The 20,738-nt window shown below is 41.5% G+C and overlaps 1 protein-coding gene across 1 annotated transcript in view; it reads right to left on the bottom strand.

The window, feature by feature from the left end:
- Nucleotides 1-20,738, bottom strand: part of rapgef1b (Rap guanine nucleotide exchange factor (GEF) 1b) — a 45,420-nt gene that overhangs the window by 20,927 nt on the left and 3,755 nt on the right. Inside the window, 2 exon segments of the mRNA XM_038733163.1 lie at nucleotides 1,395-1,573; nucleotides 2,166-2,311. Coding sequence (XP_038589091.1) covers nucleotides 1,395-1,573; nucleotides 2,166-2,311 — 325 coding nt within the window.

Below are 20,738 nucleotides of genomic sequence, written 5' to 3'. Positions count from 1 at the left end.
ATTTGACCAATATTGATTTAAATCACTGCAGACAATCCAACACTGCAGTACACTGTTAGCAAACTAACGTAGCATTATTAAAATATGAGGGAAAAATTTTTCTTTCAATGTTTCTCACACTATAGTAACTTGATGTACAGTAGCGTATTTGCCAAATAAATCATCAAACGTCTACTGTGATCTATTGGGGTTTGACTCTATTAGACGGAGGTCAAATCCCCAGAGATGGCTGCCTCTCAAGCAACAAGCCATCAATTGCTTCGAAACACTGGGCTGGGAGATACAAAATCTGTGACCTCTGACCACCATACCTTCATCTGCACTGACGGACGGGGAAAGGCATAAAAACAAAAGCAGAGAAGTTCTAACATGTCCCGACAGTCCAAACAAAACTGCAGCTAGGGTTACCTTCACAGAAGGGTTTACTTTACACAGAGAGGAAGTAAAACAAACTTAATCATTGTATCGGTAAAACAAATTTTTCTTCCTCCAAGGTAAGTCTGATATCGTGCCACATCAACAGTAATACATGAATATATTTTTAAAGGCTTCAGGCATAAAGTCCAGGAAGCCTCGGGGTGAGGGATGTTGTCTGTCACAACATATATTATCAATCCTCACAAGCTGCTCAGCAAATGGCGGTCTACATCATGCTAGTTCAAACACGTTCGGCAAGCATACCAATCATGTTGTAAGTTACGGCAAGAATGATAAGAATGAATCAACAAATGGTTCATTGTGAATGATTACATCTATAGTGGGAAAAGGATAGCAAGCCTAGAGCAAGAGTTTGTTGTAAAGACTATTTAAAGACAACAAACTTACTAAGACTTAAGACTTGTTTCCATCCTGGGCTATAAGCGCCTGTGTCCACCAAAGCGTTTTTTGCCAGCTGAAAACGCCCCCTGCTCTTCTGAAAACGCCTAGCTGGGAGCGGTGAAGAGGAGGCTGAAACATGAGAGCACAGACTGTCCGTACGTGGGTTCGTGAGATTTTGCGGGCGAGGAAACACCTCGGCGAGTAGGCACATCGTTTCGTTCAAGATCGGATGTGCTCGGTGTGATGCTTGTCCCGCCCCTCCTGCACTGTGATTGGACGGCTGGGAAAAAGTGACAGTGACGAGCGCAGCGTTTTCCCCAAAGTTGAACATTTTTCAACTCTCGGCGACCGGAAAAAAAACGCTCAGCGTGGAAAAGACGCTCAGCGCCTCCTCACACTCCTGCCGTTTTTACCAGCTTGGAAGAACGCGGCGCTCCCATTGTAATGAACTGAAAAAAGACGCCGGCTTCAGAAATAAACGCTTTGGTGGGCCCAGGACCTAAATCATTGGGTTGAGTAGGAATGAAGGAATTCAAATATTTCTAGCTAGCGTTTTGTAAAAACATGGGACTCACCTGTGCTGTATCCGGGCCTCTACTTGAACCAGAGGCAGGATGGCTTCAAGCACCTTGCTGGCCGAGCCTGGAAGCATCTCCAGCACCTTCTTCTCCACGACCATTTTGTCCACGATTGTCTTGAAGTAGCGCAGGGCACTGACCACCTCCTTCTCATGCTCCTCTAGCCGACTAACCTTCTACAAGAAAAAAACAAACAAAAAACATATGATTGTAATACAAAACTACTTTGATTTTACACGTTACAACCTTTAACACCATAAAATGAGTATGCACTGAAATACTTATCTCTGAAGAACTTATTTAGAAGTTGGACCATCACAACAGTCTGGGCTTTCTACTGTGGTTCAATTACTCCCATGGTTTGCTCGCACTTCAAAGCGCCATCTATCAAGTGACGTGGCTTTGAGCCATCGCGGTACTACAGCAACTGGCTCTTTCAGCTTCTCTAGTCTTTCACAGCAGGGCTGCTGGGGAATATACTCATTACACTAAAAGCCTTAAGAGGGAGCGAAGGAGTTCATTCAGGAAGCAGCCCAGTTCCATTCATGTCTTTATAGATTTAGACACCTGCTGTAGTGCAGCCAGCCACCACAGAGACTGGGAAGCTGTGGAAACCAGCAGGGAAACTCGCGTACACACACAGACACAATGGGAGTATGGGAGCACAAAACATTAGACAAGAAGACAATCGTCACACAAATAGGCAAACGCACACGAAAAAGGTGGCACTTCTCGCACATGTACACACACACACACACACACACACACCTTATTGGCAGGTTTCTCAGTACTCTTGGCTGCTGGCTCGGGCTGCAGTTGCTTGCCCTTCTTGGATGGAGTCCTCTTGATCTTGGGAGAATGGAACTTGTCCATCAGTTTCATGGTGAAAGAGGACAGATGGGACCGTTGCGAGTCTATGGACAGAGGGGAAAACAGAAAGTTGAGTTGTCAGTCGAGGAGGACAGATTCTCAGTGGGGTAAGTAGAAATACACAAACAGATGAAAACCTATGGCACACTGAAGTGCTGATGTCACTATCACACAGTGCCAGTCATCTGAAATGATGCTCAAGTTAAGAGCTGAACTCCAGTGAGATTGAAGAACAAGACTGGTATATTTAAAGGTAGAACATTAAAGACAAACATTTGTCAAATTTGTAACACGCACTGCTGTTTTTATTCCCAAAGAGAGAGGCCAAGTCATAGAGCCTCTTCCAGCAGTCCACTGTATGTGCACAGATGTGAGTGCACACAAAGAGAGACAAGGACAGCAAAAGAGTGTGCTTGTAATGAAATACTGTGGCTAATGCTGAGATGAAAATTAGTTTATGGCATAAAATTGAGATGGGCTTCATAATAGCAGAGTAATTTAGCAGAATTCCACTTGTTCACTGTAGAGAGTGCAGATTGTATCCAAGGAGAAGAGTCCCCCACTCCATTAATCCCAGGAGAATTGACTTCTTCACCTCTCTGTCCCCTCCCTCTATCTCCACACCAAACTGAATCAGGAGATAATAACAGCGGTGGGAGTCTGCAGGAAGCGTGGGTTTTTATCAGCGACAAAATTACACCTCTATCTGGTGTAATCTGCCCTCAGCTCGATGACAGCGGGATCTGGCATTCCATGGCCATCAGCGTAAAATCACTGAATGCTGAATAGCAAATCACCAGCAGGAACACACCCATAAACTAGACTTCCAACCGGGCAGTGCTTTCATCTGCACCATCGATCAACATGCTACACACATATCCACCCTACTGTTCCTTCTCTCCACCCCTAATCCCCATCATCCCTTACTCCGGGCAAAAGCCAAAGTTTGCTGAGGCAGCCAAGGACGACGGTGTGTCTCATTAAAAATGTTGATGACAACGCTTCCACTGTAGTTTCCTCCCGATACAAAGGCATGCATCGCCCCTTTGGCTCTGGTTTTACACTGCATTTAAAAAAAAAAAAACTTTGCTCAATATTGTGCAAGAATAAATCAACGCTGGCTGTTCTGCAGGTCCCTTACTAATGAGTGGGTGGCTGATTAAATAAACTGTTACTGGAAATGTATCTCTAACAACTTTAATCCGCATTTGACCTAGTTCTGAACATCCAAACAGGTCAAATCACTCACGTTTGACATAAATATGCCAGCTTTGTTAAAATACAACATAACTCTAATATTAGAAGACATGTGCAAGACTAACATAGAATTGTAGTAAATTTCCTTAGTAGCACAGTTAGAACAAACCACAATGTTAGAGAAAGCACCCTCCTCACCATCCTCGAAACTTCAGCTAGTTAGCCAGGCAGGATTGAAGGAGGAGAGAAGGACGACATAGTGATAGAGCTTGTCATAGAGTCAGATTAGTGATTAGGCACAGTGAAGAGTGACAAACCTGTTCATTTCAACAGATGTCTGGATCAATACTCTGCATCTTGGCCAAAAGTTATGCTGTGCTGATATAGTGTGCCTAAATAGGTAGCGCTGACAGTGTGTGAGCATTTTTTTTTTCCTTCCCTGAGGCTAAACATACCTGCGCTAGCCAGTTTTGCCACAAGCCTGGGTGCTATACTGGCAAGGTTTCACTTTATGGCAGTGCGCGGAGCGGACCATAGGCTTTTGATTGCACAGCAGCCTCCACACGAAATTAGTCTCATATAATCGTTTCTATTTGACCTTGTTTCCCCCATTTCCTGGCACAAGTGCAGAGACTGTGGCTAATATCAATATGCTGGACCCGCTCGCTAAATCCCAGCCCGAAGAGGCCCAGAAGGACTATGTGTGAGTTTACAGCTGAAACCCTGAGTCCCAGGCCGGAGTGACATCAGCACAATGAGTCACCGTCATGATCGATACAGCTGGTCCCTCAGACACCAGCGCAGCCCCTGTGGCTCAGCTGTTCATCACGCACACAGAGCTGGTTCCCCGTCCCCCCTGCTCCTTATTCAGTTCTCTCCCACCTCCCACACTCTCTCTTCAGTTCTGAGAACAGAAAGCCACCCCCACTCTCCTTCACTGTAGAGTTCGCTGGAAGTCTGGCTCTGCATGGAAATGACATCATCAACAGAAAGAAATGAAAAGGGTGAAAGAGAGAGAGAGAGAATACAGTGAAGTGCTCTGTTGTAGTCATATACACCTCTCACTATAGACGGGCCAGCCATCCCTCCTGCTCTCCCCAGCTGCCTGCCTGCTGCTGTCCAGAGTTATGAGGTAGTGATGTCATCAGTTGTAACGTCTCAACACTGAATCTGACTAGTCAAGGACTCGACTGAAAGAAACCTCACATGGAAAACATTTTTTTTTCCCCCCACTCTTCCGCTCTGTACTCTCGTACACCTGTAAAACATTTCCGTACACAATTTCAAGTGTTTTTTTATAGCCAATATTTGGATTTTTTTTTACTGCCTTAAGATTGCTTTTAAAGATGTAGTGAACAGAGAAGGGTTGGACACTGACGATCTTTAAAAAAAACAGTCCTGCTAGTGGCTCCCAAATTTCTTCCCTACTCCCTTTAAATACAGTGCAATACAGTAGCAGAGCCAGCCTGATAAACAGTGAAGTGTGGTTACACTTCCATAAAGGGTGAGGTTTGTCTCCTCTGTTGAACACACACACACACACACTCCCCTGAGCCTCACTTTGTTACACTGCAACCTCACAACCACTTGCAGAGTACCGTGTGATGACTTGACAGTTCTGCAATTAAGGTCACTGAATATAGCAATAAAATATTAAATGACAGTTCATTGCAAAAGTCTAATCAAAATCAGTGATGTTTTTTCATGATGCTATAAAGGATATATGAAAAAGAAAATAATCACAGTTGGAAGATTTAGCAAGTAAACATATTTTGGAGGCATTTAAATTGCTTAAACACTTGCATTGTAAGGCCTTGGGGACATTAAAAAAAACACTCCCGTCTGAACGACTCTTGAACAAAGCCTGGGAGAGTTCTCAAATACCTCTGTGGTAGAGCAGAGTCCCTAGGAGCCTTCCAGTAGCTGGATTGTCTCAAAGCTTAATTACACAATAAGTAAATACAAACACACACACACACACACACACACACACACACACACACACACACCAGGGGGGTACATTTATGGGTGCTTCTGGCAAAAACACACTGTTAAATGTATGCAATACACCTTTAATTGTATACAGTGCATCCGATAAATATTCACAGTGCGTCGATTCTTCCACATTTTGTTATGTTACAACCTTCTTCCAAAATGGATGAAATTCATTATTTTCCTCAAAAACAGTACCCCATAATGAAAATGTGAACGAAGTTTGATGATCAGTGGAAACAGGATGCACCTGAGTTAAATTTTGAGTGTCATGGCAAAGGCTGTGAATATTTATGTACATGTTATTTCAAACAAACTTCTTTCACATTGTCATTATGGGGTATTGTTTGGAGAATTTTGAACTTCATCCATTTTGGAATAAGGCTGTAACATAACAAAATGTGCAAAAAGTGATGCGCTGTGAATACTTTCTGGATGCACTGTATTTCGCCATTCTCTCACATGTTTTCTGATTAGCAAAGTTAACAGACCCACATTTAATTCTGTTTTGCTGGAACGTTATGATACCAGCCATCCAGGTACATCAAGTATCTTCCATAGAAGTTTAACCTGTCCTGAGTTTCCCCTCCCACAACACAGACCCAACAACTCAACTCCTATCTTTCCAGGCTTCCATTATAACTCTGAATCAGTAACATATAACGTCTCTAAAAAACAGAAGAAGAAGAAGAAAAAAAAAAAAGATCGACTCATTTTGCCATTTAAACACGAACAAGGATTTCCCTGCCTAGCTGCTCTTTAGCCGGACTGCCAAAGTAAATTAAAATAACTGCAAAAGCAAAGCAAAAACACATAATAAACATTTTTATGGTACACTTTGTGCTTCAGGCAAATATGATAATGTTTTCCCAAAAGGTGTAATGAATAAATAAAGCTTTTGCACATCTGAAAGGATGTCTGACAGACGATATTCATCACATCAGTCAGAGTTTTATTTCAGCAGCATCATTGCTATATTATATATGATTTCTCTGTTGAGAGGCTAAATGGCGCCAAATTGGTTATAGTCTAATGGACAACACAGACCAGGACAGACTGAAACATATCCATATGTCCCGTCAGCATCAAAACCTTGGATTTATCCAGGAAGTGGTTGGTATTTTTACATGTGGTATTTGCTCTAAATGATACATAAAATAATGAAAAAGGAACCACACATTTATATTAATACAAAATGTACCTTACTTTGCTTGCTGCCTGACCAAATGAGGAAACAGAGGATACACAGTAAAATATAATAATAATAATATATCTCAGCAGGAAATCTCAGGATCACAGTCACTGGTAGTGATACCACACAACTGATGACAGGTGACGTATGAGCTTGTCCAGATCTGACTGAAGAACTGTCAGGCTGGCAGATTGATCTGGTTCTTGTTCAGTACAGGTGTGATCTATACAGGACAGCTGGTCGGCCCCTCACTGGCTGAGGACTGTGTGAAGGGATACAGGGGAGGCTGTGCTTAAGGTTACACACACAGCTGTCAGTCCTGCTGAACTCCCTCAGCGAGGACTGCTCAATGAAAGTCAGCATGCCCCGTGTAAATGGCCTTGTTAGTCCCTCTAAAAGACTGAAACAAGAGTAAGAAAGGTCACTGTGCCAGCTGTTGAAGAGGGAAGAAGGCAAGCGGAAAAAACTCATCTGAATGTGTGTGTACAGGAGATAATTATTTCAGACATCAATTTAACTATCTAAACAAAGCAGTAAGGGACAGTAAACATTAGCTGAAATGGTGTGTAAAATGATAAGAATAAATGGACTGCCTAAACGAAATTTGTAATCTGCTCTAAACTGACCGCATGGAAAATACACAAGCGTTTAGTGGAATTAAACTAAATACTAACACCAGTACGCTAACATGCTCACAATGACAATGCTAACATGATAATGAAGGTATAATATGCCATATGAACGTGTGTTAACTGGTCTAGCACTAAACACAAAGTAGCCTGGAGATGAGGCTGATGGGAATGTCATTAGTTTTGTAGGTATTTGGTCATAAAACAAAGTACCAGACAAAAAAATTGGACCTGATGATGGCGCTAGATGAAAGGTTAGAAGGGGAGGGGTTACCAAAGTTAATACAATTTATCATGAGGGAGACACGTATCATGTATAATATCTGCACAAAATATTATCATCTATTATATTATATTGATAGATATTTGACTGGATAAAAGTGAAAACTGACCTGTGGCTATAGGAAAAGTCAGCAGGATTCCCCCTCTGAGAACCATGAAAAATTGTATCAAATTTCATGGCAATCCATCTATTAGTTGTTAGAGATATTTCAGACTAGACCAAAGTGATGGGCCAACAAATAGACATTCTAACATCCCCGTCCCTAACGCCATAGCACTAGCTTAGCTAAAAGTTGATTTGACCCTTTTTACTCAGATATAGCAGATGTGAAAAAGACAGCCTATTATTTTAAGTATATTTAATACAAGCTTCAGTTAAGTCGATGCATAAAAGAGGTGGAATGAGTCTGCATCCATTTATAATAGGTGTATTATTTACTGCACTTCTAAAACACAAAATACATTCATTCTTGAGAACTTGTGAAAAGGAGATGAACCCCACCCTGGGATACATGTAAATAGACAGTGCATTGTTTATAAGCAACTTTGCTTGCAATGCGGCCTCATTTGTCTATAAAAATGACAACAAAGTGAGCGAATTACTGTCTGACTGCTACACTTTAAAACAAAAACCGCGGAGTATCATGTCTCTACAGGCAAGACCTTCTGTAGAGCAAGAGTGTGGAATGCAAACCTGAGGCATGTGAGATGAACAGCAGGGAAAAAAACGGAGGAAAGAGAAAAATTTAACAGGAAATGGTTAAGTACTTAGTGAATTATTTATTATCCCCATTGTAGTGGTTGTCTTCCTGCTGGTTGTGCTCAATTTTAAATAGGAATCCTCTTTACGTGCCCGTTCATCAACACACTGCACTATAGGATACAGTGGGCTGTGTGTGTGTATGTACTGCACCAGTCTATGATTGCAAGCAAAGCTACAGTCCAAGGATGGCAGGGAAGAGAGCAAGCTCTAGTTTGAAACGTGGCCCTGGTTAATGGTTGATTTCAGGAGTAATGGGGGAAGAAGTCCAGTGGTGGGTTTTACAGTTTTCCAGCTGTGCTGTTTGAGTATGCTGTTCAACAACGAGCTACAGGAAGACTGAGCGCATCCAGCCCACTTACTGAGCTAGTAAATGAGATACAGTGGATGTTAAGTGCTCAGTTCCCTAACCATCTATTACATTTTACCTCACAAATGAGTAAAAGAGAAACAGAAGATGGTTTCCATGTGGAAAATCACATTATCAATTGACACATCCAAATGCTGGATTTCTTCAGCCACTCACTTGCCAATGATGTCTGAAGAGCTAAAATAAACATAATGGGCAAATAATCCTGACCTCATCTGAGCAATTACATCAGGGATTACAATAAACTATAAGTAATTTCAAACTGAAAGAATGATGAGCCACTTTAGATAATACATACTATCCTTCATCGAAGTAATAGGAAATAGCTCACTCTTAGCTCATTTATATATAACATTAAATTACTACTATTATTACAAATATTTTTTCCAAGCACTTAGTCTACATGGTTTGTTTTACCAAAATCAACAATTATACCATTATTTATATTCCTGTACGAAAATGCTACATGCCTTTTATGTGAGAAAGACATTGTCTTCGGATGTCTGCTTCTAAAAAACCCACCACAGCCAATATTTTACGCCATTAATAACTTAAACAAACATGCCCCTCAGTATGTCAATGACTAGTAAAGCAGCCCCACCAACCATGGGTCAATGGCCAGGAGCAAATATCAATGTGATGATGGAAGCGTAGCTGGGTTGCATGGGAACAGACGGCACAGTCAACCATGGCTAACAGAGCGTGGCTACACAATGCAGCCGATCTATAACACAGATCTATATGACAAAACACATACCAGATTCATAACTGCTTATTGAGATCAGGTTTGGTTGTCCATGTTAAGCCTGGGTGCAATTTGAAGACGAGATAGTGAACGTAGGACAGTCCCTTTCCTTGTAAGTGTTGGTGGCATTTGCTCTTAAATCTTACCATAGAGATGGCACAGTAGACAGAGTGGCTGATGATCAAGAATACAGATACAGGGAAACTCCTGCTCTGTGAATGAGACATCATTACCCTATGAGTCATAGGATCGGAAGAGATAAAAAAGAAAATAAGAAAAAGTAGCCACAGTCACTTTCTCACCGTTCTGGAAAGGTTAGAAAATGGGGGAAAATTACATTCAACATGCAAATGTGAGCTGATTGAACAAACAATCCTCACTCAACAGCGTTTCACGCATCTACAAAGTGAACTAAAACTAGAATTATCAGTGGGGATGACAATGTGTTGCATTAAACCATAATAAGCAACAAGCAGCGTGTAGAGGCACATAACAACAAAATCCAGCCTAATCTCCTGGTGACACACCTTGCATTCTTGAGTCTGTTTATATGTAATGGTGTGTTCTTATTACTCAGGATAAAAGGCAGAAGTGGGACAACATGACACACATGCAAATATTTTCATCACATCTAGAGATGGAAATTTACACCAAAACAAACATTTTATTCATGCTGGTATTTATGAAATCAGCAACACTGCCCTGCAGTTCTGCTTTGACGCACGCTTGCACATTTTGTTTCTCTAGTTGGCAATCACATTTGGTGCAATACGTTTGTCACCAAGATCTGAGGTCACTTGCTTCAGTTTAAAAGGCCTACTAAAGTGAAGTATGCATTTTCATGAAGCTCTGAAACACATACAGCGATCCGACAATGCACGACCTGTCATCTAAATCATGTACAGCAATAAAACAGTGGCTTAAAGCCATGTTTTGCTAAAGTATTTTGCAAACACAAAGTCACACACTTATAATGTACTAGCGCCATGACAGAAAAATAGGCTTCGAGGAAGAACAGTGATGGGAAACAAAAGAAAAATGTTTTACAGTCATAACATAGCTTAAAATAAAGTACTATACTTGAACTCAAGGCTACTGAGGTTTGCACAGTTCCGTGATTACACAGCTTGTGTATGAGATGTGGTGGGTGATATATTGATATTGGGGGTAGTGCGTTAGTATGAAGCCTTGAAGTTGACTCTGAAAGTGAAGCTGTCTAAATGAAAGACTATCATTTTAACATTTGTAGCAGGAGGTTTGATGTCTCCTGAAGTTCGTGTTCATGAGCATTGTGCCTTTTGATCAAATACTCTATCATATACAGCATAGTCATTCTACACTGAAGCATTTTGTACTTTAAAAAAAACAAACAGTATATTATAGTATAACAGTATATTAATACTAGGCCTTGAATGTATTTTCAGTATGACAGTAATACAGAAGTCCTTCAATATTAAATTAGTTCTCAATAATATGAGGCAGTATATTCTGCTCTTGGTGTTCAGAGAGGACACCATTCATTCCAGAAAACTCTTTTGTATATTGAATTAATTACAAGCTAACGATGAGCTGTGTCAATACATAAATGTTATTTGCAAAGGAAGGGAGTGTGCATATGGAGGACAGGTTAACTAGTGATGCATCGGCAACAGAAATAAACAGTAAATCTTGGCAGGGACTTTCTGCACACACACAAAAGGGAAGCAGACTTTATCTGCTGTGGTTGTATTCAAAGCTCACAAAAGATAAGGTTTGTCTTTTCAACAGTTAATGTCAAGTATTACAGTATTAATCCAAAGTGAGTCATTTCATGAACTGCTGTGGTCGAGCAGTTAATTACTGAAGAGGAAATTTTGAATTTCACCTACTCAGATTGGTACATTTTCAATCCAGTATGACAGTTTGACTCACGAAGAGCTCTATATGGTGTCAAATGTATGCCACTAGCCTGGAAGGTGGTGTTTTGGAAGAGGGTGGGACAATTAGGCCTGTGTATTGTGTGGTAGCATAAACATTTACAAGTCTCCAACCCCAATGCCTCCTCTGTTTAACTATGAAGCCAACAAAACTCCTTCTTCCAAAGCACTCTCTGACCAGAGTCAGTAGCACCTTTTCTCGCATCTCTATGCCCCTCTGTGCCTTCCTACCACTGCTGCTGCTCTAACTGGTGGCTCATTCTTGCTGGTAGTTATCCCACACATTTCCACATTTCTAGTTAGTGTTTGATGATAGTAAAAGAACACTGCAATTTATTAGGGATCCTGCATGTGGAGTACTGCATTATACCACACTGCACTTACTGTGTGGGCTGCGACTATCCTTTAGTTATTGTGACTATTCAGATAATCCTCAAGCTCTGGCAGTAGCTGTCACTCTATTTGTATGATTTCAATACGGCTTGAGGTCTCATAGTGGGCACTGGGCGAGCTAATGGAACTAGTTATTGGGAGCACTTGGCACAGCAGTTCAGTCAGGTTGTGTTGAAAGCAATGGAGGGAGCCCTGAGGCCTGTAGGTCACTCAATTGTCCTATGTACAACAGACACACACATACAACACAATGCACACCCTCGTCCCCAGACAGAAACAACCGAGCACACAAAGAGTCCCTATAAACTATGCAACCTCAAGCAAAGGGTTGCAGAGGAGACGCCACAGGGCCTGGTTTTCAACAGCATCGACAACAAAATAATACAGTTCACAGCACACAAGTAGGGAAGCTTTCAATGCCCCAATTGTAAAATTAAAATTAAAACTAGAAAGCTGCACACACTGCTTGGCACAGTGACATAGGGACTGAGTAAAACAACAAAGTGAAATAGGAAAGGTCCAAAGGTGAACTTTTATCACAATAGTTATAGGCTATAAAGTCTAGTCAGAAAGACGCTGCACGAAGGGAAGAATAACTGGAATCACTCAATGTCTCTGAATAAAGCTCAGATCCTCTACATGTTCAAATAGGCTAATTTACTGTATTTTGGATATAAATTAGTTTACCTTAAGAATTAGTATACACATCACTGGGATGATAATACCTCACTCGTGTTTTCAGAGAGCAAGGGATGAGAGATAAAGAACCTCAAGTTTTTTAACCATTTGTTAGGTATTGTCCTTTTATTGTTATCAAAGGAAATAGATTTAGATTAGAAACATCTGCTAGTTTCCAGCTTTCAAATGGGATGATTCGCTGCTTTTCTTTGAGTTATGTGACAAAAAACAGCATATCATAGTGTTTATTGGACAAACAAGCTATTTGATGAATAAACTGGGATTTCAGGAAGTATGGATGACTTGATTTGAAGCTCAAATGAGAGAAAATAATCAGCAGATTCATCAATAATCAAAATAGTCATTAGCTGTAGCCTTAGTTGTTATAACGTGATTGTTGGTATTTTTGCTCAACCATGCTAGGATCCAGATCCAGCTCATGGGTCTTGATGTAGTGAGGCAACAGACAGTGTCACACACTGTTATATTGGAGGGCAGGGCAAGAACATGTGAGGTAGACTGGTTGAAAGCGGGAAATCACACAGCACACACACGCCATCCTGGGTACCCCTCCTGTTCCTTCCCCCCTGACGCCGAGGCCCCTGGCACGATTTCCTGTCCCTTGTCTCCATCATTGAGAGCCACTCCCTATTTTCTGGACAAAGTTCACGGTCCAAAGCAGCCTGGATTCAGAACGTCTGCCCCCCCCCCCAAGGTGCTATGAGGCATGGCGTGCATACACATCCACACAGAAACTCACAGAAGACAAAGAAGTGCTCAAAGCAGCCTGATTCTTCAAAGTGACGTTCTGGCTACAGTGGTTTATTGCATTTTCTAGCATTGCATTTAAAGCTTGCTTTCTGAACGCTTTCTGAGTGTTTCGGAAGAGTGAGAGCAGATTGGCTGGCAGGCGGCAGGTTCACCTTGGGTGAAACCAATAGACTACAAAGCCACAAAGTGCTATAAATACCCAGCTTGTCAGTATCTGTAACATCAAGCAGCACCAGAACAGAGACACTGCGACAGCTAAAAACGCTGTGATCTACTGAGATGAATTCAGAGTTCTCAGTGAACGGCAGCTGTTTGGCAGAAGAGCACGAGGCAAACAGGCACTATAAAGCACTTGAAATAGGAGACTGATCCTACAAACAGCCACAAGAGAACCAATCGCTTTACAGCCCAAGAAGATGGAGACGGATACAGAGAGACAGAAGCATAAGCAATAGCGTTCTTGTGAGTAAATGGCCTCGAGCAGCGAGGAGTGGTACCACTCTCCTTGCGTTCGAGTGCTGCACAAAGCTGATCTTGTCAGTACAGAGGGCTACTTGTCATCCTCTTGACACTTTGCACACAAACAGTGTATTGGACAAGACTGACAGACAGATGCCAAATAAAACATCTCATCTTGCAGCTCAAATGCACTGTGGCAAACCAAACTCGTTGCATTCGGATTGGTTCACAGCTTCTTAAGAATTGGCTTGGATGACAGACGTGTCCGCCACAAAGAACAAGACTCGCCCTCGCACAGCCACTTATAATTAGGCAGTGGTTATTTAGACTATTTTAGTTATGAGAAATCCAACACACGCTAAAATAACTTTTCCTTTTACCATTTCTTTTTAAATTGCTTTTATTCGCATACACAAACAAAACAAAGAGCGTGTTTCTCTGTGCTGTTCTGTAATGTACATGTGTCATGATTATTCCAAAGAGCTTTCCGTTTCCCTATTTTGGGATGTAAAATTTGCATTTAAAATTCATTTCAAACTTCTGTGTAACTGTATTAATCTCTCTATATTTGTAGTAGTTGTCTATCACTTCTGAGCTGAGTCTACTGTAGTGTCATGTAATTTTGAAAAAGCTCACATAAAAACAGCTTTGTGATTGTATGTTTCTTTTGTGGTTTCACATTTTCCCACATGAAACAGTGCGCTGGGATAGAATTTAAAGAAGGGAGGAACTTGATTTGAGAGTTTAAAAGAAGGTGGGACACAAAGAACGCAACAGCTCTATTGTTGAGGATAAGGTCTTGATAATAAGTCGAAATCTCTTAAAGATGGAGTGCGGGGCCTTTTACACACAAATTGACATCAGGTACATTCCAGTCTTTGCCAAACAAGTCAACACTGTGCTGATTGAGCCTATAACTGGCAGGTAAATCTTCCTGTATTTGTAGTATATTGGTAGAGTTTTTAATATCGATGTCTGTGGCGGCATTCACGCACTGGCACACCAGCAATGACTGGTTTGACAGTGGCAACCCAGAGCCATGTAGAGAGCTCCGTGATCTGCCACTCTGAGCCACCAAAAAAAAAAAAAAGTCCACTTGAAACAACATTTATTATTAAGAATTGATTATTGTGTTTGTATGCGTTGATATGCTTTGGCAATGTTGTGTTGCATGCCAATTAAAAGGAAACTTAACGGAGAGGACGCAACTCCCCCTCTACATGGCTCCTGAGCAACTGTAGCAACAGAGTAGGCTAAAGCAACTAGGAATATGGCGGAAAAACCTAAGAAGCATCCAATAAAAGTTTCTAATTCTCCAGATAAAGAAACCTGGCATTCAGAAGAAGAAGTCAAAAAAAGAAAGCAGCTGATGGTGAGGACAAAAACCATTGGTGAAGCTTTTCCTCATTGGAGAACGCTGAGAGAAAAGAAGGGGCTGAGGATGGATGTCCTGTTACCTCTCAGACAGGTTGGTATGTGTAAAATATTTGGAGCAAGCTATTCTACTGAGGTAGCTGTAGGCCTACATCAGGAGTTGCAATTGTTTGTGTAGTTCTCTCACTTCCAGAAGGGAAGACAAAGGTTCCGCACTACAGGTTTAAGTTTATGTAATAGCAGTACTTTACACAAAACCTGCATATCATCTTCCAGTGATTTATTGATCAACTGATGTTCTGTCCTCTGGGTTTCCTGTGAATGCAGACACACTGCGTCAGACGTACTGACCTAAATTAGCTTTTTTCAAAGTCTGTGTTAAAACACACCAACAGTGATGCGTCTTTCACTAGCATAGGTGGAAACCATTAAGTCTTTGAAGAAAAGCATTGTGAAGCTGAGGTAAGTGTGATGTCATTTTCACATCTTTTGCGGTAGTGTTAACAGAATAACATAAGATGTTGCTGGAGATCATTCTCAGATTGTGGAAACAAGCTGTGGTTCCTACACTGAAGCAGTGGCTTGCAGAAATGACCCATACATTACTATGCTGGAAGATATCTTATATGCTTTAAAAACATAAAGGACTTTGCTGAAACTTGGTACCCCTTCCTCACTTTATTATAGAGATCATAGGTAATATTAATAGTTTTTATTAATCCAGGCATGTTCACAAACCTGCTACTATAAGCCACATTTACAGTGGATAGCTCTAACAGGTTTTGAGGGGAGAGGTGGTTTTCCTTTATTACTGTTATTGATTGGTCTAAAATACATTGTGATGCTTGTTATAATGCCCCATATGTGTTGCCTCACAACTATAGTAGTGAAAATATTGAGACAAAAATGAAACAAAAAAAGAACAGCCTGAGCATGTGCTTGCTCAACTTGACTTTAAGGATTTCTGTTCCAAGATTTAAAAGCAAAATCCCTTACTTTCAACTGGAATAGCAGATAAATGAAGAGCAGAGTCAAAATGTGTGCTGAATGAATATTTTTTAAGTTCATTGATTGCAGGAGCAAACTTACTTCACTCAAGCAAAGTATTTTACAATCTCTTCGGAAGTTCATAAATCCACAGTGTCGCACGTTTTATTTCTATTTAATTAACATATTCTCTCATTCAAATAGTCTGAGGAGGAACCAAGAGGAGAAGTGGGTCAGAAAAGGTGGACGCACACTTAAACATAACGTCCACACACTCTGCCCGCAGGGCTTCAGGCGCGACCATACTCACTGACAGGATAAAAACTGTGCGTGTCTGCATGAAAGTATGCCATATACTGTTTGGGTATAAAAAGATTTCAAACCAATGATTCACAATCGCTGATGCACCCAGACAAGCGCACACGCATGCACACAAACACACGCCCACATCTGCCTTGACAACAGTGACTTGTTTTCAAGCAATGTCAACTTCTCTCTCCATTCCTGATTTAGACTGGTATCGGAAACTGGCAGCAACTGTGGGACATCCCCTTCATTGTGTGCCAGCTCACTGACCCAGCCATGCCACCCTGGGGTCTCAATGATTTGACACACTCAACATGAGCACACAGACAGGCACGACTTGACATAAAACCCCTTTTCAGGGTCTCCACATTTTCCCTCAGCCATAGAGCTTGTTACTCTCAGTCACACCAAGGCCACTCACTATTTCTGACTCTCTCTCTGCTACTCACTTTACTTTGGGTGCTTAGAAAAATGGCATGCAGGCAGATATTTCCTTTCTTCATTCTTAGTGGTGGCCATCACTTGATCTGGGATGTGTGCATGATAGTCAGCAAAGTGCATTAAATAACCATGAAATACAGTTGTGTTCTTCATTCAAATTGACATGCTCACAGACTCTTGGATAAAGTACAATGTCAATAAATGGCTCTGGCTGAAAATGAAAATATATGCATCTATTAAAAAAATATCTTAGCAAGCTGAAACATGAACTTGGTTGAAATCTCACTGCAAAACAAGAACTGAAAGAAAACTGCATAAGACACATGAGAAGTTTCAGTAGTGGTTCTCAGCCCTGCTAGTTTTTGTTCTAGCATGTAATCAAGGATTACTTAACACCTTTACCACAAAGTGCCTTTGGTTGATGCAATTAACACTCATGCATGTCTAGGTCTTAGTCTTTTACATTTATTTAAATGTATACTGTATCAGAATAAATACTGTGGAGATTTTAAAATTGGTTAAGTGATTCTTCAATCTGGAAAAAGAAATAAGAGACACAGGAGCAGGTGTAGTTAGTTAACACAATCTGCACTGAGATTGCATTGATTATCAGCAGCTTCTGCTTACAAGAGATTGGGAAATGGAATGGTCCACTTGATGATCCTTAATGTGGATCTTCACTGCAGTCAAGCCAACTGTGATATAACACTATTTACAGTCGTTCAAAACATCGGTAGCAACTGGCTGTGGCTGAACTGTGATCTGTACCAACATGCAGTCTGTCTGTTTGAAACACATCACCCAGTCCCCAATGAGGGCCATCACAGCTACGGAGAATGGGCAGGCCAGGGTAGACATACAAGACATACCCACCCATACAAACTCTTACAGCCTGCTGAGCTGTAGTGCACAGATTTATTAGGCCGAGCGCACCACAGACTGTGTGTTTTCAAAACAAGGTATTATAGCACTCTGCACTGTGTAATTACACAATGATGGACTCAACTACCTTAATTATGGAGCCGCTATGTGCTACCGGCACACCAGGTTGGATCTGTTCTAACAACTTAGCAGGAGAAGCACAAACTCACTAGCGACATTAATAAAACAGCGTTAACTCCAACATGTGGGTCAACAAACAGACTTTTCCACCATGGAGAAGCAAGGGCAGGCAGGTTGGATTTAAGATGCCAAGATTACAGCGTCACAGTGAACAACCCCAATTTGTTGTATTGTGTAACTGGATTAAGACCACAGCATCTACTCACGCTGGCAGATCCACCTCACCTGATCAACCAGGATTAGAGAAGCTACAGCTTTGGACTACAAACTCTGGAGGTGATACGGCCGAGAGGCAGCCTGTGATGGATGGCTGTGGCCCAGCGGAGCTGCCTCCTAGGGCTGGTTCCACCCAAGACTTCAGCGGAGCAAATGAGCACCTTGTATAAAGCCACACGACACAAAAAGCACAGAGAGGAATGTCTCCTGCATTTCAGTCTTCCAGCGAGCCTATTTTACATTAAAGCTCCAAAACGGGCGACAGCTGGCAACAGCACACACATCACCCCCCTCACACACAAAATAACAATGCAATTATGCATTTACTTAACAAACAAACAAAAAACTGTTGAATAAATGCATAAAACTTCTGTAACCAGCCACTCCACTAACTGTGCAAGTCAAACAGAACTCTGTGCTTGAGAATAATTTTTAGCAGCGCATTGAGTCTGTGTTCTGGCCTGTTCATTTACATTTCAATGAATGCCTGTTTTTTGGACTTGTTTACATAGGCTATATCTAGTTTCTTCATTGTTATCATCATCATTTAAATACCAAAATACAATGCAAAAGATTTAACCATTTTGGGGAAACTCACAGTCAACAGTTCCGTTTCTCCCGTGGTTGAAGTCTGTTGACACTTTAGCAATGGACTAATGACAGCATTTATCCACCACCATGCATGCATCAGAGGAAGAACTGTGCATATTTGCGTGTGTTTACCTGTGTCCTCATCTAGATCCCCTTGTTGAGACGAATCTGTGTCCTCTGAGGAGGCCTGGCTCCTCAAGCTTATATTGCCCATCCAAGAGGCCCAAGTCCACACAGCTACACGTACAGGAGTGATACTGATGGTTATACTTGTTGTATACTGACTTGTTGGTCAGACTGGCATTTTCACAGCTATCACTCAATAGCTCTGCTGAGAGTTAGTCACAAACTAACTGGCCCTCATGATCATTCTCTCTTGAGTCAGCCATAACACGCAGCACTTCAGAGGAAAGAGCCACAAATAGCACTGAGAGAAGGCCATAGGAATGGAAAAACAATGTGCTTTTCCCCCCCGAGTCGATTGTTTATTAAATAACTCTTCTTGTAAATGCCTTGTAAATAAGACTAGAATCACATAATCCTGGACGTCTGAGTTAAAGCCGTCTAAGCTGTCATCAGCGGTCCTGGAGAGGGTCTGGAAAGGAGATGTACTAAGCAATGAACACAATGAACTGAGCAAGGCCACCTGAGGGAATAAATGACCTGCTCTCTGGCATGTAGGCCAACACACAGCAGAGAAATCAAGTGAAGCATCATCTTAAGACAAACCCCTCTGAGACATAGGTCTCAAGAGCACAGATGGAAGTAGAGAGGATGGACACGAACTGTAAATGGAAGTCGTATTGAACTGCATATGAGATCTCCAAAAAATAATCTGAACTGCCTTGTTTAGCTCCTTGGAAGATGTTGAAGTACGGAGCAGCTTTGAAAAAAATTCATGTTACAAAGACCTGCTTGCTTTCAAAGGCATAGCCTTCCTTTGCTCATCGATAGCCCCGGTCCGGTCACTACCCAACAAGCAATCCATTTCTCTCCCTCTGATTCTCTCTGTGCAGATTCCCATCAATGCTCTACCTTTTCTCCACCCTTTTTCCTTTCTCTCTATACACTCCCTCTTTCTGCTTTCCCATACACAGCGCGCACACACACACACACACACACACACACACACACAAAACTAATTACAACACAACTAAACCTATATGGGAACAGCAAGCCTCTCATTCTGTGGGAGAGGGAGGGTGAAATGCTTTCTGCCATCAAACCTCAAAATTGCAGCATGTCAAACCAAGACCCAGAGCTTGCTCTGTGAAACAGTGGGATCACTCATCGGCAATGTGCGTAAACCTAATCACCCGGGGAACCCTTTTGTAATCACGACTGCTTTAGCTCTTGCTCAGAGTTTTGGTGGCTAAGGCATGTGGGGATTGCTATTTCTGAACATCAGACAAGAAGATATTTCAGTCTGAAGCAACGCAGTAACCACTTAGCAAACATGAAGCCATCAAAATTACTTACACTTCAGTGTTAACTCTAAGAATGCTCGAGAGTCAACTCTTTGCATTTACAGCTAAACTCTGTCAAAGGCAAATATCTAGATACACACTCACACACTATGAACAGGGGGGTGGACAGCCTAAAATAAGTAACTGATGGATCAGTTCCGCTGTGGCTGGCTACTACCATTGACTGTCCAGCGAGAGGAGGCTACAGGCTAATTATAAAACACTGTGCAACTCCCACATTTTGTTACCAACACTGACATGCCAAACTGTTGTGTAACAATCACAGTCTGTGTCAGGGAATAAGGGGAAGTTCATTTCAGTACAAATATAGCTTCAATTAAGGCGTGTTTCTTTTAGTCATGAAGTTGTATATTTACTTGCATTTTGTGCTGTCAGACGGAAATACAAAAACAACTTCTTTGATGGAATTGTAACTGTTAACAGCATAAATATTCAACTAAGTGGCAAACGTGCAAAATATCCACGCATAAGCACAAACACATGGTTTTATAAATAAAACATAACTAGGATCACAGCGCAGTACTTTTTCAACACAGCATGGACAAAAGGATCAGATTTTTTTGGGCTTGAAACGCACAGTATGTCATTTCTGCCGCTGGGGATTTCTCAGATCAGAACAATAA

This window comes from Micropterus salmoides, unplaced genomic scaffold (genome assembly GCF_014851395.1).
Source record: "Micropterus salmoides isolate LMB-PRFRI ecotype aquatic unplaced genomic scaffold, ASM1485139v1 Ms_hic_scaffold_20, whole genome shotgun sequence".
In the NCBI taxonomy this organism is placed as follows: domain Eukaryota; kingdom Metazoa; phylum Chordata; class Actinopteri; order Centrarchiformes; family Centrarchidae; genus Micropterus; species Micropterus salmoides.
The sequence above is the reverse complement of the archived record's forward strand: the minus strand, read 5'-3'. Positions and strand labels throughout refer to the sequence as shown.